This window comes from Sciurus carolinensis, chromosome 10 (genome assembly GCF_902686445.1).
Source record: "Sciurus carolinensis chromosome 10, mSciCar1.2, whole genome shotgun sequence".
In the NCBI taxonomy this organism is placed as follows: Eukaryota; Metazoa; Chordata; class Mammalia; order Rodentia; family Sciuridae; genus Sciurus; species Sciurus carolinensis.
The window spans coordinates 70,118,889-70,141,064 of NC_062222.1; the positions used below are offsets into that span (position 1 = coordinate 70,118,889).

At 32.6% G+C, this 22,176-nt stretch overlaps 1 protein-coding gene across 10 annotated transcripts in view; it reads left to right on the forward strand.

The window, feature by feature from the left end:
* The window catches only part of Mapk10 (mitogen-activated protein kinase 10), a 607,392-nt gene that overhangs the window by 423,278 nt on the left and 161,938 nt on the right, over positions 1–22,176 (forward strand). For 8 of the 10 annotated variants that reach the window (XM_047565880.1, XM_047565878.1, XM_047565879.1 and 5 more), the window contains one exon: positions 21,951–22,022. In XM_047565880.1, the coding sequence (XP_047421836.1) occupies positions 21,957–22,022 (66 nt within the window). In that variant the 5' untranslated portion in view covers positions 21,951–21,956. Of the gene's footprint in view, positions 1–21,950; positions 22,050–22,176 lie in introns of all 10 variants that reach the window. The other 2 variants (XM_047565882.1, XM_047565883.1) reach the window with 1 other exon arrangement.

Below are 22,176 nucleotides of genomic sequence, written 5' to 3' on the forward strand. Positions count from 1 at the left end.
CTCATTCATTGAAAGAATAAAAAGTCAACAAATAAATGACCTAACATTACATCTCAAAGCCCTAGAAAAAGAAGAATGAATAAACACCAAAAGCAGAAGACAGGAAATAATTAAAATCAGAGCTGATATCAATGAAATTTAAACCAAAGAAGGAGTTGAAGAAATTGAAAAAACAAAGTTTGTTCTTTGAAAAAAATAAATAAAATTGATAAACTTTTAGCTAAACTAACAAAGAGAAAGAGACAGAAAACTCAAATTACCAAAACTGGTGACGAAAAAGGAACTATCACTATGGACAATATGAAATACAAAAGATAATTAGAAAATGTTTTGAAAATTTATTCTCCAATAAAATAGAAAATCTCAAAGACATCAATGAATTCCTAGAGACATATGCTATACTCAGACTGAAGCAGGAGGACATACACAATTTAAACAGATGAATTTCAAGCAATGAAATAGAAGGCATCAAAAGCCTACCAACCAAGAAAAGCCCAGGACCAGACAGATTGTCAGCTGGATTGTACAAGACCTTCAAAGAATAATTAACACTAATACTCCTCAAATTATTCCATGAAATAGAAAAGGAGAAAATCCTTCCAAGTTCATTTTATGAGGTTAATATTACCCTGATACCCAAACCAAAGATACATCAAGGAAAGAAAACTTCAGACCAATATCCCTGATGAACATATATGCAAAAATTCTTAATAAAATTATGGCAAATTGCATACAAAAACATATTAAAAAGACATACACCACATCAAGTCAAGTGGGGTTCATCCTAGGGATACAAGGTTGGTTCAACATATGGAAATCAATAAACGTAATACAACATATTAATAGACTTAAAGATAAGAATCATATGATTATCTCAAAAGATGCAGAGAAAGCATTTGACAAAATACAGCACCCCTTCATGTTCAAAACAATAGAAAAGTTAGGTGTAGTAGGAACATACCTTGTTATTGTAAAAGCTATCTATAATGAGCCCAAGGCCAACATCATTCTAAATGGAGAAAAATTGAAAGCATTCCCTCTAAAAACTGAAACAAGACAGGGATGCTCTCTTTTGCCACTTCTATTCAACATTGTCCCTGATACTCTAGTCAGAGCAATGAGACAGATGAGAGAAATTAAGGGAATGTGAATAGGAAAGAAGAACTCAAATTATCACTGTTTGCCAAGGACATGGTTCCATATTTAGAAGATCTAAAAAATTCCACCAGAAAACTTCTAGAATAAATGAATTCAGCAAAGTAGCAGGATATAAAATCAATACCAATAAATCAAATGCATTTCTACACATAAGTGATGAATCCACTGCAAAAGAAATTAGGAAACTATTCCATTCATGATATCTTAAAAAAAAAAACAACAACTTGGGAATCAATCTAATGAAAGAGGTGAAAGACCTCTACAATAAAAACTACAGACCACTAAAGAAAAAAATTGAAGAAGATCTTGGAAGATGAAAGATCTCCCTTGTTCTTGGATAGGCAGAATTAATATTGTCAAAGTGGTCATACTACCAAAAGTGTTATACAGGCTTAATGCAATTAAAATCCCAATGACATTCTTCATAGAAATAGAAAAAGCAATCATGAGATTCATTTGGAAAAGCAAGAGACCCAGAATAGCCAAAGCAATCTTTAACAAGAAGAGTGAAGCAGGAGGTATCACAAAACCAGACCTTAAACTATACTACAGAGCAATAGTAACAAAAATGGCATGGTATTGGCACCAAAATAGACATGTAGACTAATGGTACAAAATAGAAAACACAGAGATAAACCCAAATAAGTACAGTTATTTCATAGTAGACAAAGGCACCAAAAACATACATTGGAGAAAAGATAGCCTATTCAACAAATGGTGCTGGGAAAACTGGAAATCCATATGTACGAAATGAAATTTAACCTCTGTCTCTCACCCTAGACAAAAATCAATTCAAAGTAGTTCAAAGACTTAGACACTAGAACAGAGACCCTGTGACTAATAGAAGAAAAAGTAGGCCCAAATCTTCATTATGTTGGCTTAGGACCTGACTACCTTAATATGACTCATCAGTTTATACCCAAAGAACTTAAAATCAGCATAATACAGTGATGCAGCCACATCAATGTTTATAGCAGCTCAATTCACAATGGTTAAACTATAGAACCAACCTAGATGTCCTTTGACAGATGAATGGATAAAGAAAATGTGGTGCATATACACAATGGAATATTACTCAGCCTTGAGGAAGAAGTTATGGCATGAAGTTATGCCATGAAGTTATGGTATTTGCAGGTAAATGGATGGAAAATATTATGCTAAGTGAAATAAATCAATCCCAAAAAAACAAAGGTCGAATATTTTCTCTGATACGTGGATGCTGATCCATAGTTGGGGCGGGTAGGGAAGAATGAAGGAACTTTGAATTGTATAGAGGGCAGTGAGGAGAGGGGTGGGTTGGTGGATATGGAAAGGACAGTAGAATGAGACAGACATTATTACCCTATATACATGTATGATTACACTACTGGTGTGACTCTACACCATGTATAACCAGAGGAATTAGAAGTTATGCTCCATTTGTGTACACTGTGCCAAAATGCATTCTATTATCATGTATAACTAATTAAAAATAATTTTTAAAAAAGAAAAAATGCAGTATTTGTAAAATTTTGAACATACTTTTCTAATTCTAAACAAGTGGACTTCAGTATACATTATATGTCTACATAACAGACAATTAATTATATGCCTGTGTAAATGAAGGGGAAAAGAAAATATTCCTCTCTTTTCATATATCAATACTAAATAAGGAGGAACTGGTCAGCACATCAATACCACTTCTTTCTTACTGCCATCCAATCTACTTAACAAAATGTAAAGTCTTTCTTATTATTCTCAAAAAGAGATGGATCTGATCTGATTATTATATTCTTTTGAAGTCACATTACTCCAATAATGGTCTTCTATTTTTTAACATTACAGATTATTCAATTCACTGATTGCAGATATTAAATTAGCATCTTTTTAACCTTTTTTTATACTATGGATGAAGCATTTGGCACAAGTAACTCTAATAAGTGATGGCTAAATATAAGCCAGCTATTCAGTGCTTTGTTTGAAATTTATTTTTGTTGTGACATTTCAACTAATCATGAAATAGCACAGATGAAAGTAAACTAAAGTAGTTTATGTAGCATAACATTTTATTTTGTCTTGAGCCATATTAAAATGCTTTTTATTTGTTTACATAGTTTTTTATAAGCAGTTTCATAGGTGACATTTATGTAGAATACATTTTAAAATGAGTTCTCTAATGCAACTCAATATATCATAGATTGGTTGTGGATAAAATTTCCAAACATAAGCATTGAAAAATATGCGCAGTTTTGTGTTATAAGATTGTAAATATATTTCAAGTCATATGCACATCTTTGGAAAGTAAAATATCAAAACAATTAATTTATGACACAAATTATTTAACAGTCTTATCTGAAGATGATTTCAATAGAAATCATCAGCCCATAAAGTATAACTTCCTTTGGTTTATTCTAGTAGCCATTTCGATATAAGACTATTGCTATTCTATCTAAAGATTCTAAAAGAATTTGTTTTCCATTAAAACAATTACTTTAGAAAATCTTCAAAATTGCCTACTAATTTATGCTATCATTAGATAAAACACCTTTCTTTAAAAGATTGAGGGTTATTAATTCAATTTTCTATAGCTTTTCTAGTTATTTCAAAATGATCATAATACCTATATACATTATTGCCTGATAAACATTTTTTTTTTCTTTTTGGTACTGGGGATTGAACATGGGGGCACTTTAACACTGAGTAATATCTCCAGCACTTAAAAAAAATTTATTTTTGAGACAGGGTCTCACTAAATTGGTTAGGATCTCACTTAATTGTTGAGGCTGGCCTTGAACTTGCAGTCCTCCTGTCTCAGTTGCCCAGGTGCTGAGATTACAGATGTACACCACCACTCTTGGCTAGGAAACATTTTTCTAAGAAATATTCTTTTAAAGATACCTACTGCAAGAAGACTAAAAGAATAACTTAAGAAAAAATTGACCTCATGAAAATTTATGACATTGCCTTGAAACATTGGATTATGATATTAGGTTTTTTAAAATTTATTTATTTATTTATTTTTATTTTTATATGGTGCTGGGGACGGAACCCAGTGCCTCACATGTGCCAGGCAAGTGCTCTACCACTGAGCCCAGTCCCAGCCCCATAACAGTAGTTTTAATGGGAAATATCCCCCAAATCTTTCTTTTCCCCCTTCATTCTATATAGTACTTTCTAATAACAATAATTAAAATAAAGCCTTTTTGCTACTAAGTGAAATCAGTGTCTGACCGCACTTGTGATTCATGTTTTTAATATCATGATTTACTCTAGAATTTAAAAAGATTTGGTTGTGTAAAAGATGATGTGTGCTCATTATGCCTGCAGAAAGGGACTGGTCACAAAAAATCTGCCCTCAAAACCAGAAGTTCTAAGCATGAAGGAGGCAATAAGAGAGGCTGTAGGTTTGTGTGTTTGTTTGTGAAGTTTATTGGGGGCAGAGAGATGTAAGGATAAAGAAGAGAGGCAAGACTTAAGAAGTTGGGCCTTGTGCAGTGATAAATTCCTCTCTACAAGAAGAGTTGGCCTGGAGCCCGGGGATAAAGCTGCTTCCATTTCCAGCCTCCTTTTCACTTATCTCTACTACAGAGTTAATGTTTAATTATTTTTACAAATCATTTCCCTCTTGCTCTCTTCACTTCAATTCCGTTGCTAAGTGACTGGAAGATAGAGTGACCTCTGAATATATTCTTCTCATTATATTGTTAGATTTTCCACATCATTTACAGGATGGATTTGTTCATGCAAGTTCAGAACCTCTCTAGGATACAAGTTGACATTTCACCTAATTAATAGCCCCTATCGGCCTAGTTATTCTGAGGATGCATAATTAAAGCAATAATACTACTTGTTCAATGGAATTAAGATTTCATTTTGCCTTTTAAATTAGTTTCTTAAAGTTTTATTTCCTTTTCTAGCTTAAGGTTTATTATTAGACCTTTCTATTATAATAAACATTTTTTAAAGTCCATTCTTAGGCAAATCACAAAGCCATTTAATAGAAAAATTTGAACTTTTAGGATTTAAAAGATAAACCTTTATACATGTACAATATTTTAATTTAATGGGAATTCCTTAAAGGCATTGATTTTGGTTTTATATCTTTGAGTTATTCATTTTTATTCACAAAGCCCCCAGTATAATGCTTGACACAGAATGGATACCAATAAATGTTTATAGAATGAATATATATTCTTCATTGAATTAATGTGATGGGAATTTGAATGAATTTTCTTTTTAAAATGAGGTCAATGTTAAGAATGACTATTCATATTATAAATAATTTTGAGTAAAAATCAAAATAACTTTGCAAACATCATTTCTTTGTTATTTTTATTCTTTGGTCTTGCAATCCACATTAAGTCATTGTCTGTGATGTCAAATGTAATTTACTTACCTATTAAGTTGTATATATAAAGACATACATAGCACTTACTATGAATGGGCACTATACTCCAAGCTTTACAAATCTGACCTTTTAAAGAGGAAGAAAGTATCACCATTTCTTTCTGGTAGTTATTCAGGAAACAAGACCAGGTATAACTTACATACATACACAACTGAAACCTAGAAATGAGAACAGATGTGCAGACTGTCAGGATGTCCGTGCTGAGAGTTTGTTCTGTGTGTAGGATGCTGGCTGTGGTGATGGTATGTAGAGATTGTTGCAGTAATTGATATGGTGAGTTGTATACCCTTTGATAGGTATAATGACAAAATGTATTGAGAAACGAAGAAAAAGTTCTAACTGGGCAAAGAGTAATTGGATGCTTTATCTGGACAATAAGCTTTTGTGATTGATAGTGAGACTTGAATGGGTAGTATCTGTTGAACCATTAACATTAACCCAAGAAATATTTTATTAACTTCACAAATCATAAAGATGAGGAAAAAAATGTATTAGAGTCCCCATTTCCTCACATGCTTGCCCACACTGGGTGTTATTAGAAACTACTGACTTGTATCCTAGAAAGAGTTTGCTGTTGTAAAGCCTTTTACATTGTCTTTAGTGGGGAATAATTTACTTTCTTCTTTTTTTTAAATTCTTATGCCATTTTCCCTTATTTCATTTATAAAGTACTATGAAATAGAAACCGCGATAGTAGATATCTTTATGTCTTTCAAGTATTGAGAAGGAATGCCTTCACTTTATTTATTTTATTAATAGAATTTTGATTGACATAATTGGGTACATTAAAGAGGTATAGTGTGATGCTTTGATATATGTACACAATGCAGAATGATTAAGTAAAAATAAATAACATATTTCACTTCATTTACATTTTTTATGGTGAGACATTTGAAATTTACTCTTAATTACTCTGAAATACACATCACTCTATTATAGACTATAGTCATTCTACTGTACAATAGATCACAAGATGTATTCCTCTTGTCTATCTAAAACTTTGTAACCTTTGAGAAACAACTCTCCAATATTTCCCTCCCCATCATCCTTCCCAGCCTCTGCTACCCATTCTTTTGCCTCTATGAGTTTTACATGTAGAACAGTTTTTAGATTCCACATGTGGGTAACATCATATGGTATTTGCCTTTTTTGTGCTTGGCTTTTCTTACTTAACATAATCCTCCACATCCATCCAGGTTGTCACAGGTGAGAGGATTTCCCCCCATTTCAAGGATGAATAGTATTCCATTATGTATGCATGCTGCATTTTCTTCATCCATTCATCTACTAATGGATACTTTGAGAGATCGATTTCAGTTCTTTTGGCTATATACCCATGAGTGGAATTGCTGGATCATATAGCAGTCCTATTTTCAGTTTTTTGAGGAGCCTACAAATTTCTAAAGAGGCTAAACTAATTCACATTCCCAACAAAAAATGTGCAAGCATTTCCTTTTCTCCACAAAATTGTCAACATTTCATTGTGGTTTTAATTTGCATTTCCCTAATGATTAGTGATGCTGAGAATTTTTTCAAATACCTAATGGCCATTATATATGCCTTTGTTATGGTTTAGTTGTGAGGTGTCCCCCAAAAGCTCATGTGTGAGACAATGCAGGAAGGTTTATAGGGGAAATAATTGGGTTACGAGAGTCTTAACCCAATCAGTGAATTAATCCCCTGATGGGATTAACTGAGTGGTAACAGGTAGGGTATGGTGGAAGAGGTGGGTCATTGGGGATGTGCCTTTGGCGTATACATTTTGTACGGCGTGAGGAGAGTCTCTCTGCTGTCTGATCATCATGTGAGCCACTCACTTCCCTCCACCACACTGTTCTGCCATTATGTTCTGCCTCACCTCAAGTCCTGAGGAATAGAGCCTACTGTTTGAGGATTGAGACCTCTGAAACCGTGTGCCCCCAAATAAACTTTTCATCCTCTAAAATTGTTCTTGCTAGGTGTTTTAGTCACAGTAGCAAAAAAGCCGACTAAAACAAGCTTCTTTCAAGAAATGTCTATTCAGGTCCTTTACCCATTTTTCTATTGGGTTATTTGTTCTCTTGCTATTGAGTTGTTTGAGTTATACAGATATAGATTGGATATTAACCCTTTACAATATGTGTGGTTTACAAGATATTTTCTCATTCTGTGGATTGACTATTTTGTTAACACTTCCTTTTGCTCTGCAAATGCTTTTCAGTTTAACGTAATCCCAGCTGTTATTTTTTGCTTCTGTTGTTTGTGCTTTGGGGATCATATACAGAAACATGTTGCCTAGACCAATGTTGGGGACCTTTCCCTCTGATTTCTTTCAGCAGTTTTCAAGTTTCAAGTCTATTAAGTATGACTTACATGCATTTTGTGTTGAATTTTTGTATATGGCATGAGACCAGAGCCCAATTATGTTCTCCTGCAACTTATCCAGTTCTCTTATTACTTTATTTTTTTTTTTGAAGTGACAATATTTTCTCCATTGCCTTGTATTGGCACCTTTGTCAAAAATTTGACTATAAATGTATGCCTTTGTTCTGGAGCTTTGCATTCTATTTCATTGATTGAAGTGTCTGTTTTGTGCCAGTATTACTATTTTGATTATAATCACTTTATAATATGTTTTGGAATCAGGGAGTGTGATGCCTCTAGATTTATTTATTTATTTTTTTAACTCAAGACTGTTTTGAACCAGGATGGTGGTGCATCCCTATAATTCCAGTGATTCAGGAGGTAGAGGTAGGAGGATCCCAAGTTCAAGGCCTGCCTAGACAACTTAGCAAGTCTCTGTCTCAAAATAAAAAGGGCTAAGGATGTACTCAGTGGTAGAACACCTTTAGAATCAATCCCCAGAATGCTAAATAAATAAATAAATAATGAAATAAAGAATAAGAAGAAGAGATAAAAAGATTGCTTTCATTGTTTGAGATTTTTAAAAGTCTACAGTTTCATATATGTTTAAGGATTGCTTTTTCTATTTCTATGAAGAAAGACATTGGCATTTTTGTAGGTATTTCATTGAAGCTATAGATTTCTCTGAATAGTTTGGACATTGTTATGATTTGGATATGTGATGTCCCCTAAAAGCTTCTGCAGGAATACTTTGATTGGACTATGAGACTCTAACCTAATCAGTTCATTCTAGTTTGGACGGACTAGGTGTTAACTGTAGGCAGGCGGGGCATGACTGGAGAAAGTGGGTCACTGTGGGTATAGTATGAAAGGATTCCTCTTCCCTATGGTCCCATCCCACTTCCCTTTCTTTGCTTCTGAACCACCATGTCCTAAGCAGCTTCCCTCTGCCATATCCATTCACCATGATGTTCTGCTTCATCTTGGGTCCAGAGCAATGGAGTTGGTCCGCCATGAACGAACATCTCTGAAACTGTAAGCTAAAATAAAATTTACCTCCTCTAAGTTTCTTGTCAGGTTATTTGGTCACAGCAACTGAAGTCTGAGTAACGCAGATATTTAAATGATTAATTCTTCTAATCCATGAACATGGGATTTCTTTCCATTTACTTGTATTTTCTTCAATGTTTTACAGATTTTAGTTTACAATTCTTCTACTTCCTTGATTAAATTTATACTTAACTATGTAATGTTTAGTTGATACTGCAGATAGGATTGTTTTCTTAATTTCCTTTCAGATAGCACATATCTACAAACATCACTAGTTTTTGTATGTTGATTTTGTATCCTGGCATTTAACTCAATTTATAATTTCTAATGGTGTTCCTGGTGTAGTTTTTAGAATTTTACAAATATAAGATATTGTCATTAGCAAACAGAAACAATTTTCTTTTCCTATTAAGGTATCTATTATTTCTTTTACTTGCCTAATTTTTCTGGTTAGTAATTTCAGGACTATGTAGAAAAGAAGTGGTGAGAGTGAGCACTTTTATCTTGTCCCAAATCTTAGAGAAAAAGATTTTCACCATTTAGAATAATGTTAACTCCAAGTTTGTCACATGAAGGCTTTACAGTGTTGAAGAATAGTCTATTGATATCTAATCTGTTGAGAGTTTTCTTATCACAAAAAGATGTTGGATTTTGTCAAATGCTTTTTTAGCATTCATTGAAATGATAATATAATTTTTATTCTTCATTTTATTAGCGATGTGTATCTCATCTGTAGATTTCCATATGTAGAACAATTCTTGCATCCCTGTGATAAGTGCAACATGGTTTTGGTGAATGATAATTTTAATGCATCATTGAATTCACTTTGATAATATTAGTTGAAGATATTTGCATTTATGTTCATCAGGGATATTGACCTGTGATTTTCTTTTCTTGTGTGTTATCTGGTTTTGCAGTTATGTTAACATTGACCTCATAAAATTAATAAAATTATTTTGGAAATATTCCCTTGACTTTGATTCTTTTGGAAGAGGTTGAGAAAATTGGTATTAGTAGCTTTTCAAATGTTCAGGAGTGAAGCTTCTGGTCCTGGACTTTTCTTTGATGAGAAATGTTTTGCTACTTAGATAAATTTCGTACATATTGGTTTGTTTAGATTTTGCACCTCTTCATGTTTCTGTCTTGGTAGGTTGTATGTGCCTAGGAATTTATCCATTTCTTTTATATTATCCAATGTATTGGTGCATAACTGCTCATAGTAGATTGTTATAATCCTTTGTATTTCCACAGTTTCCTCTTTGATCATACTTGTTTGAGTTTTCCCCCCATTATTTAGTCTCCTAAGAACTTGCTAATTTTATCATTATTACAAAGAACACAATTTTCCAATTGCAGAAACTGGGTGTCCAGGAGAATCTTCTGTATGCAGCCTTCTGCTGTCTTGGGAGAGGGACAATGCAATCAGAGGACCACTCCTCAAATGGTTAGATCACATGTTTTTGTAATTCTGCCCTTCAGAGGGGCACAGCCTTATAGCTGAGCTCTGGAATTTTCAGGAAGGTATTCTCGCCTGTGGTTGTTAGTTGGATTTCTGTGGAGGGTTGAGAGTGGAGCTGGAAAACTCCTCTATTTCCATCATCTAGTTGTCACCCTCTTCCTTTTTGGTTTTTCAACTGTAATTAAGATGCTTGCTATAAATTTTTGATAGTTAACTCTTACATAATTATTAAAATTTCCTTTTTCTCTAGTTGGCTATATATGCTTGTGAGTTTTCCTCATTAATAGATTTGTAATGTTATCAAATTATTTTCTATATGTATCTGTTGAATGACCATAATAATTTTCCTCTTTCAATAAATGAATGTATTAAATTACTTTTCTAGCTATTTCTTAATTTACAACATTCTTGCATACATGGGATAAAACCTATTTGGTTTTTGTGCATTATATTTCTTGACATCTAATTTTGGTTGATAATTTTTAAAAAATTTACCTGTATATTCATAAGAGAGACTACTACAATTATCTCATTTCATACTCTTTATATAAATACTTTACCAACCTTCAAAAATGAATAGAAGAATTTCTCACCTTTTTGTAATTTTATAATAGCTTATATAAAAAGAAAAGGCTGCTTATGCTTCTGCATATTTAAATTTTTATGCTTAATTTATCAATTACTAATAAAGGTATGTTAAAAATCCCACTGTGATGTTAGATTTTCAATTTCCTTTCTAATTTCTTATAACACTGTTAACATTTGCTTCATATATGTTGATTCAAATGCAATTAGGTATATATAAGTTAGGACTATTTTGTTTTCCTGGTAAATTTCCCTTTTTATCATTATATATGATTCTTGTTATTTGTAGTAATGCTTTTTGCCTTATAGGCTTTTTGGTCACTATTAATATAGGAGGATACCAGCTCTCTCTGTTTAAATTTACTTGAGATATATATATACATACATATATATATATATATATATATATATATATACCCACTACTTGAAAATACTTCTCAATTTTTCTGTGCTGTAGTTTAGTTGTGACTGCTCATTACGCAATGTTTTTATTTTCTTTTCCTTATGTGGTATTCACTGACTTTTGAATTCTATTACTTTTCACTATCTTTTGGATTTTACCTTTGTTGGAGTTTGTGTTGACTTCCTGTTGCATTCCATCCTGGACTCCTGATCATCCTGTGATAGCAAGAACAGAAAAAAAACTGAGGGGATTGCAATTTCAGGTCATCACAAACAGACTACATGTCTTATGACCCAGTACCTTTTTCTACTCCTTTCATAATATCTAATATTTAGAAGAGAGTTGAAGAACTGAGAAATTACTGCAATGTAATTTCTTGGTTACAGTAATCTCATCAATGCTGGGAAAAAGAAAATACTAACAACTTGTGTATAGTGCCTCAGAAGTTCCCAAATGTGCCTGGATTTGCAGACTGAGGTTTCCTCCTTTCCAAGGTTCCTCTCTGTCTCTGTTCAGATTTTCATACTTTACACCTCCAATATTTGTGTGTTGGTTATACTGTTGAAATTTTATAGCACTAGGAATATTCTTTTCTATTATCTAACTTATTTTGTGCTTGTATCTCTCCTATATGGCAATCCTAACGTTAGGTAATTTTCTTCCAACTAATTGAAAACTATACTATTATTTAGTTATCAAATCAGTTTCTTTTAATCAAATTTAATAAATTCTCCAACTTGTTACATGAACAATATTTTAAGAAATATTTAAGTTGTAGATGTAAAACTTTGAAGGAGATATTACTTATTAGAAAGTATTTTGTATATTTATATATTTTGATTAGAGGTATTTTCATTTTTTTTGGCTTTTATGTTGAGGTTAATAATGTTCTTCTGAATCTTCTTGGGTTAAAATGCTTTAAATCAGAAGTTGGCAAACTTTTTCTATAAAGGGCCAGGTAATAAATATCTTGGGCTCTACCTGCCATGCAATCCCTGTTATGATTCCTCATCTTTGCCATTTACTGTGAAAGCAGTCATATACAATACAAAGACTAATATGTGACTGTGTTTCAATAAAATTTTATTACAGAAACAGATAGTCAACTGAATTGGGCTGACGTACCATAGTTTGCTGACCCCTGCTCTAAATGACAGCACATCTACCTAAGGATTTAAACAAAGTGAGCATATACATAGTTCTTAATAGAGAATTTAATTAAGTTTAAATTCCATTTTCTATATTAACCTTTGAAAAGAGAAGTACTAGTTTCAAGGAATACTTATTTTTCATTTTGTCTTTTTTATACAGTAGGGAGAATCCTTTTGAGCATATTGTTTTTTGTAATTGACAGTGATTTGTATTCTTATACCACACATATGCTTACAGAGTCATTTATAATAGTTATTTATAAGTCTGTTATGTAAGAAATATAAAATTTATTTATAAATAATGAATTTGTTGTATACCAATTTAACTTGAAAACTGCTGGATCCTAAACTTTTAAAATAACTAATAGTTGGGTTTTTTTCCTTGCTTATATTATATTTTAGTGACAAACTATGAGCGCTAGAGCTGCCCCACACAATTTGATTGTTTTGCATTTACGAAGCTTCTTAAGCCTCTTCTTATTTACTTGGTGCATTTTACATACAAAGAGTTTAAGTATTGATCTAAGTTATTATAATACATTATAGTTACATTTCTTTAATGGCAGCTGCTGTGCATCAAGCCAACCTAATAAATTCTATATGTATCTTATTTGTACAACTTGACCTATTGCTTTGTTCAGAGTAACCATTAATTCATGTGTGTACGTAATAAGGAGAAATTCAGCATACCACACATCAAGGAATGTACATATGGTACTTTTCTTGAAAGATCACTAGTAACTGAAAGCACTAAACTCCACAAATTATCATCTCCTTCCTTTTCAAGCTACTCACAGGTCCTATACTGCACCAAGATATTATTACTAATTCTACTTTAGAACATTATGAAGGTAATGATGTAGCCATTTCTGCTGTTTCTATGCAGTCATGCCAAATCCTGTCTGTCATGCTATGAAGAAATAAAATACAGTTACTGAATGAGTTACCTATTATTCACTAATTATCACACTAAATGTTCTTTATCTTTTAAAGTCTCCTTGTGGAGCAAGAAGTTTCTGCTGTGACTTAGGGACTTATTATGCCAAGGTGCTACAGTTGGAGTCATTGTCAGACAACCCACGAGAGGTCATAATGCTTGCTTTCCATGGCAAGATCATTCATTACTAAAAATTAAAACACATTGCTCATTTCAGGTAGTGGGCTGGATGTTATTATTTCCCGAATGCCCACTTAGCAGTACAGAACTTAAACAGCCCTGCTGGGTAGCGTTTCTGAGGTCAGTTGTTATTGGACTCTCATTCATCCACTATTATAAATTCTTTGTCCTGATTTGTTAACATCAAATTTATTAAAAATCTACAGTTCTCAATTTGAGGGATAATGAAATACTTAGGTTTGTGCTAGAGAAGGAAAGAAACTTTTTTCGTTTAGATCTCCTTTCATTCAATAAACATTTTGCTTGACATCAACTATATTCCAAGAATAGTGCTGGGTCCTGGGATTGTGAATATAAATAAAACAGTTATTTTCCTTGAGAAAGTCAGAATGTTCTATGGAACAGATGTATGAACAGCCTACAGTATTATACAATATTCACAGTTGAAATATGACAAAATGCTGTGAGAAGACTAAGGGAAAGATTCAGGAATGACTTGGAGAAAACTTTCCTATTGTTTTAGTCGTCTGTTTCACTGCTGTGACTAAAAGACCTGACAATAACAACTATAGAGGAGGAAAATTTTATTTGAGGACTTGGTTTCAGAGATCTCAGTGCATAGGTAGCAGGCACCATTCCTGGGGGCCAAAGTGAGGCAGAACATCATAGCTGAAGAGTGTGGCAGAGGGAAGCGGCACACATGATGATCAGAGAGCAGAGAGAAGAAACTCCACTCACCTAGCCATACCCTGCCCACCTTCAGTTACCACTCAGTTAATACTGTCAGGGAATTAATTCACTGATTGGGTCAAGACTCTAATAATCCAATCATTTCAACTCTAGACCTTCTTAGCATTGTCTCACACATGAGAAACCATAACACCCATTTAATCCATACTGCTTGACAGTGAAAAAACAAATAAACAACACATTTTCAGTGCTGGAAATGAGCATTTTGAAAATGGAAAACAAATAAAAATATCATTTATAATAACACCAAAACCCACAAATGCCTAAGAATGAATGTTAAGATGTCTGAAGACTAGACATAAATATGTGAGTAAATATAAAATACTCTTATTTGTAATTCTTAAAAATGCAATTTTCTATTGGAAGCAAAAATAATGGCAATATTTGAAGCTAAATTATTAGAAATTAAAAATGCACATTTAAAGTCTGTAACTACATAAAAAGGTGACAAGTTATTAAATAAAATAAAATGGAAAGCAGAAAAATATTCAATTCTTCCAAAAATGCTGGGAAGGAGCAAAAATAGAATATGAAATACCTGAAAAAAATGGAAAACAAATAGTATGAAAGAACACAAACTCAACATCTGTAATTACTTTAAAAGCAAATGGACTTAGTGCATCTGTAAAAAGGCAGAGATGAGGAGCTTCTTGTCATTTCTATTCACCATTGTACTTGAGAGCCTGGATAAGGCAATTAGGTAAGAAAAAGCATAATGAAAAGGGAAAAGTAAAAACTATCTTCAGTACACAAGCTTTTTCTTTCCCTTAAAAATTCACAAAATCTACTAGATTTAGTAAGTAAATTCAATAATGTTGTAACTACAAGCTCACTTACAAAAATAGCTTTGGCTGGGTGTGGTGACACATGCCCCAAATCCTTGCAACTCAGGAGGCTGAGGCAAGACAATCTACAAGTTCCAGACCAGCCTCAGCCATTCAGTGAGACCTCGTCTCAAAATAAAAATAGAAAGGACCGTGGATATAATGCAGTGGTAATATAAAATATATACCCTAGGTTCAATACCTACTACCTCCCTTGGAAAAAAATCCACTTTATTTTTAACACTAAGCATTTGGGAAATAAATGTTTAAGAATGAATTGAGATAAAATGTGTAAGGTCCATATATGTAAACTATAAAACCTTCCTGAGAGAAATGAAATAGTACAAAAATAAATACAAATATAACAAGAGTTATGGATAAAGGTGCTAAATACTGCTAAGACATTTGTTCTTCTAAATGTGAGCTATAACTCTAAAGCAGTCCCAATTAAAATTCCAGAAGCTTTTTTATGTCAGGCTGATTTTAAACCTCATGAAAATACAAAGACCTAGAATAGTCCCTCAAATAAAAAAAGGAAAACAAATTTGGGAGACTTACTGAATTTTAAGACTTATTGTAAAGTTACAGTAATCATGACAGTGGAGAAAAAATAGAAAACAGATCAATTGAATAGAGTCCAGAGAGAGATTCACATGTATAATTCATCGCCTTACTGACAAAGGCAGCAAGGCCACTGAATATGGAAAGAAAAGTCTTTTCACCAAGATGCTTGAACAAACTAGTTATCCATAAAGAAACAAGAAAATCTCAATATGTACATTAAATAATATATTAAAATTAATTGGAGATGAATCATAAACCTAAGAGTAAAACCAACAATATAGATCTTCAAAAAAAAAAAAAAAAAAGTGGAAGAATAGCTCCAAGAACTTGGAAGTACACCAAGATACCTTGAGAAAACCAGTAAAGAACTAATCATAAAAGGAAAATAAATGATAAAACAAATTTCATAAAAATTTTAAAAATATTGCTCATGTGAAGACAACATTAATAAGGTGAATATGAAAGCCATAGAGTGAGAGAAAATATTCTTAATCCATATCTTTGACAGAGGACTTTTGCTTGGAATATATAAAAAGACCCTTTTATAACAAAAAGATAAACAACATCTCACCCCCATCGTCCATCATTCAATAAACAAAAGATTTGAAAAAAGCTACTTGATCAAGGAAAATAAATAAATAGCCAATAAGCACATGCAAACATTCTTTGAATATCATTTGTCATCAGAGTAATAAAAACAAAACCAAAAATAAATACTGTTAAGCATACACTAGAATCATGAAAATTTAGAAAATCAATAATATCAAATGTTGGCAGTATTGTCAAGCAGCTGAATTTTCTTACACTGCTGCAGGGGTTTGTATCAGTTCATTTTATATTACTATCATGAAATATCTTAGGCTAGATACTTTATAAAGTAAAGAGGTTTATTTAGCTCATAGTTCTGTAGGTTCAATTTCATGTCAGCGGCATTGCCTTGACTCTGGGGAGGAACTCTTGGCAGATGGCATCACAATGGAGTACTTGGAAGAAGGGTAGACCACAAGGCTAGGCAGGAAGATGGAGCATGGGAATGGGCTAGTTCTGTTCTTTTTATAACAATTCACTATCATGAGAACTAACTGGGGTTCTACAAGACTAATCTTTTTTTTTAGGGTTTGTGCCTTCAATGACCTGATTATCGCCCATTGGGCCCCACCTCTTAAAGATCCCATCACCTCTTAACAGGGCTACACTGTGGACCAGTCTTTCAACTCATGAACTTTTTGAGGAATAAGCTCAAACCATATCCAAACCATACCATAGTTGAAAATGGATCTGGCAGTTTTTCATAAGTTAAACATATTCCTATCTTAAGATTCATCAATTCCTTCTCTGTTTTTTCCCAAGAGAAATGAAAACATATTATTGAAAAGACAGGCACATAAATGATAATTACAGCATTATTAAAAATATCCAAAAAATAGAAATACCTCAATTATCCAAAATCAGAGTGCCTATAAAGAGGACAGTGTGTCTTAGTGATTAAAAGGGACAATTGCTGATGCATACACCAACATGGATGAATACTAAAAACATTTTGCTGAGCAAAAGAACCCAGCAGGAGCACATACTGTGTGATTCTTTTTGTGTTTTAGGACAGAATCCATCTATAGTGAAAGAAGTTAAAACAACTTTTTGTCTGGAGAATAGGGAGGACTGTTGAGATAAGGTCACGCAGTTTCCAGACTTCTCTTTATCTCCATTGGAATGTTGGCAACACAGACATATTCATTTATCTAAACCCATCAGCCTTGACACTTAAGAATTAACATTGTGCTGTATTTAAATTATACAGGAATCAAAACTAAGTTAATTTTTTAAAAAAAGTTAAAAATTAATATCTGGCAAAGATTGTACGTAGAATCTCCTGTAAATGCAATAAAATAATCTGATTAAATTTTGAGAAGTAAATTGCTTCTTTTGTTGTTTTGCTTTTTATTTACTGATCATATTGTTGTCCCTTTTTTTCCCATGTAGAAGTTTTATTTTCTCATATAACAGAAAACTGAAAAGGAGAAAAGTTCTGGAATTCTGCAGTTCAGTACTCTAATGTCATCATAAAACTCCTGGTTCCTCCTGTCCTTCTGTCACACTCCTCAGCATTTCTCCTCCAGAGCATTCCCCTGGTAGAGACTATTGCCAGTGTTCTGGTTCCAGTCATCCACGCATACACAACGTCAAGGGACGCCTGGAAAATCATTGGTTCCTTTCATTATCTAACCATTTTATACGAAATATTTTAGCCATATCAAATAGTATATATTCATATGTGTAGGGTTTATGTAATGTGACGAATATGGACAGCCCTATCCATCCAGCTTAATAAACATAACTAACTCCTTTGGAAATCCCTATATGCCCCTGCCCAGTGGTGTTTCTCATCTCCCAAGCAGAGTTACCCAGTCTCTTGAATTTTGCTTTATTTTCTTTGTAGTTTTATGATCGTAAAACTTAAGTCTTAAGTAATATATTATTGTGTGTACTTTCAAACTTTCATAAGTGGAATTCATAACTTCTTTTTGCTCATTGGCCATGTTTATGAGATTTCGTCATGCTGATATTTGTTACTCTACTTGACAATTTTGTGTTATATGGTATTCTACTGTTTTAGTCAGCTTTTTCGCTGCTGTGACTAAATGATCTGACTAGCACAATTATAGAGGAAGAAAGGTTTATTTGAGGGTTCATGGTTTGAGAGATCTTAATCCATAGAAGGCCAGTTCCATTCCCTGGGGTTCAGGTGAGGCTGAACATCATGGCAAGAGAGGGTGGCAGAGGGAAGCAGCTCACATCATAGTGATCAGGAAGCTGAGAGAGACTCTACTCTCCAGATATAAAATATATACTCATAGCCACACCCCCAAAAACCACTCCCTCGAGCCACACCCCACCTGCCTCCAGTTACCACTCAGTTAATTCCATCAGGGATTAATACACTGATTAGGTCAATACTCTCACAACCCAGTCATTTCTCCTCTGAACCTTCTTGCATTGTCTCACATGTGAGCTTTTGGGACATTCAAGCCATAACATCTACTAAAGGAATATACCAAAATTTATTTATTAATTGTTCCATGAATGAATATCTGGTTTTTCTTCTGGTGTTTGTTGTTTATTATTATTATTATTTATTATTAAAATTTTTTATTGCAGAAATGTCCTAATAAACTTTCTTGTACATGTAACCTGGTAGTAAAACAAGAATTTCTCTGGGAATATGTGTATAAATGCAAAATTATTGGATAATATACTATGTGAAAGTGTACTAAGTAACTATTTTCCCCCTAAACTCAGTTCCAATTTCATGAATATCAGCAGTGTATTAATATTCCCACAAGATCAACAAACTTGAAAATAATATTATCATGCTTTTCAGTTTTTACCTCTTTTTTTGCATAAAATGGTACCTCAATTTGATTTTAATTTACATATATGTTTATAAGTCTTTTTAAAATTTCATTTATTTTATGTAACTGTCATATATATGTATGCTCATTTTTCTGCTGGGTGTTTTGATTTATTTTCTTTTGGATTTTTAAAGAACTATATATTCTGAATAAATTCTTCCTGGTTGTATATTTCAAATGTATTTTCCAAATTGTGGCCCAGTTTTTAGAATCTCATTATTATATCTTCTCACATTAAATTTAATATAGTTCATTTTATGAATAATTTTATTTACAGTTTAGCATGTTTTATGCTATTTATGATATATTTCTCAGATATTCATTTATATTCCTTCTATTAATACATGAAGTTTGACCTTTCCTGAAGTTTTCAATACATCTAGAATTATTTTTTCTGTATAATGTGAGGTAGAGATTATCAAGAACTGAAGAATCTGAGATGTTATGGTACTTTTAAATTCTCAAGATTCTTGGATCATAACAAGGATCTTTGTTACTTAGAGCAATAGTGGCAGTTAGAATGTCAGCATTCATACCAGTTCCATAAGCCACAGACAGGGTGATGCAAGAAAGGTCAGGTGACTTTTATACACACAATGGGTTGCATTATAGAAGAGGGACCTTGAAATTAGATAATATAAGTCTTCTATGATGGACAGTAAGTATGCCTATCTTTTGTCTCAGGGAAACATTTTATCTTTATTTTATTTTGGAGACGTATATACACATACACATCAGCATCCAATGCAAAACATTTTTTTTCTTACAGTTCAGATCTTCCTTTATTATTGTGCTTCCTTCTAAAGTTTGTTTAAAACTTTCTGTAGTAAGGTTTATGCAGGTCATCTTCAAAGTGAACTTCCCCCCACAGGTACATGGACGTTTTGTTTCTTTTATTCTGCACGTTTTCCTTTAAAAATCCAAACCTGTGTTTTGTACCAGAGGAATATACTATCTATATATTTCAGGGATGTCTACTCTGTAACCATCCATGAGAAGGGAGACTAGAACAAACAGCATCCAAGACTTCTGTTTATAAGTCATGCAAAAATGCAAGAGACCCTTGAATTGTCCTTCAATAGGGACCTACTCCCTTGCCCCTCTGTATGAATGACCAGTTGTCTTAGCATTATTTAATGTACAGTTTCTTCTTTCTTCAGATGTTTGCAATACAGACCTTAATGCAATCAGGTTTCCTTGTGTACGTTTATCTGTTTCTGGACTCTGTTCTATTCATTGATAGTCTATCTCTGTATCAATCCCACATACTTACTGGTAATAATATCTATACTTACTACAGTTTTATAATACATCTTGAATTCTGATACAGAATTTCTTTCCTCCACACTCAAGACACCACGTTGTTCTTTTTTTCAGGCATGTCTTATATATTTGAATCCTTTCACCCTTCCTTAAATTGAAAACACATACACATCAACTTCCAACGCAAAACACATTTCTTACAATTCAGGTTTTCCTTTAAGTATTATTTTGCTTTTTTCTAAAGATTGTTTTAAACTACCTCTAGTAAGGTTTATTCAAGTATCTCCAAAGCAAATTTCCCACCATAGGTACTTGGAAGCTTTGTTTCTTGTACTCTGCATGTTTTCCTTAAAAAAATTAAAGTTTTAGTCATCAGACATCAGCAGATGGCCTGGAAGATGCAGCAGCCTCAGCTCATTTACTTCTCTGCATGTATTCTTCTACATTGCTTTCAGCTTCTAAGAACTTTTCTTGCCTTTTTGGGTAGCTTAAATATGCATTTTAAATATTTTGTATATTCACCTAACATTTTTAGAAATTTTGTGCTGAGAGTGATTTTCAACACATCTAGTTAATCATATTGCCAGAAACAAAAGTCTTGCCTCAATACTAGTTTTAAAATGCTTTAGTCTCATAAAATTGTGTCTTTCTCAAAATAAATGTTTAATGAAACTGAATAAAATTTTCAGGTGGGTTTCTCTGCTGCAGCTGCATTATTCCCAAATGATCTGGTATTTAATCTGGTATTGTCATCATTCATTAGTTGATTCTTTCCTCTAACTTTAAACTTTGCAAGATTATGGTATATTTCAAACATACAGAAAATAATATAATGATTTCTTCATACTTTGATTGAGATTACACAGATACTGACATACTGACCCTTTTTTTTACTCTGTGGTTTTATGAACTTAAAAAATAGGTAGTATAATTTTATATATTTTTGAAGTTTATATAAATATAGTGATCTTCACACCTTCTACAAACTTGTTTTTTCCCTACTCAACCTCAAGTTTGAAAAATTTATCTGTAATAATACTGTAAGATCTAATTCAATTATCTCAAGTCTTTCATAGAATTCTATTATAAATTGCATTTTTACTACCAGTACCTTTGTTCTATAATAAACTTCCATATATATTCTGTTGAGCATGTTCGAGTTGTTTTTTAATCAGATGCCTAGACATAAAAGTGCTATATAAAAGGATATACTTTGCTTTAGCTTATTAGAGATATATGGTCTCATATTTTATCTTTGTAATTATAATGACATTGATCATAATAGAATATGGAATATTTTTACCACATTTTATTGTTTAAAATTTATAAATCATGAAAATTACCAGGTTCTGTCTGAATGGGGATTAGGGTGAATATATGTTGTGCATGATTCCTTGTGTATAATTTAGATCATATTAATCTATACTATTAAATTTATTTAAAAATCATTGATTTGGAAAATCATGCCTAATTTTTTTCCCTCCAGGTATTTATGAGCCTCCATTTCTTATACTACTGCAGTGAACCAACCTTGGATGTGAAAATTGCCTTTTGTCAGGTGTGTGTTCCTTACAGGTAAAACAAGGTACAGTATATTCCCTTGTATTTCCATTTTTCCTTTCTGTTTATATGTTCCACATCAAAGTTTTGCTTATATAATATTAAAAGTAGCTTAGGAAGTATAAGTGGATACTCTGATGTTTATCCTTTTC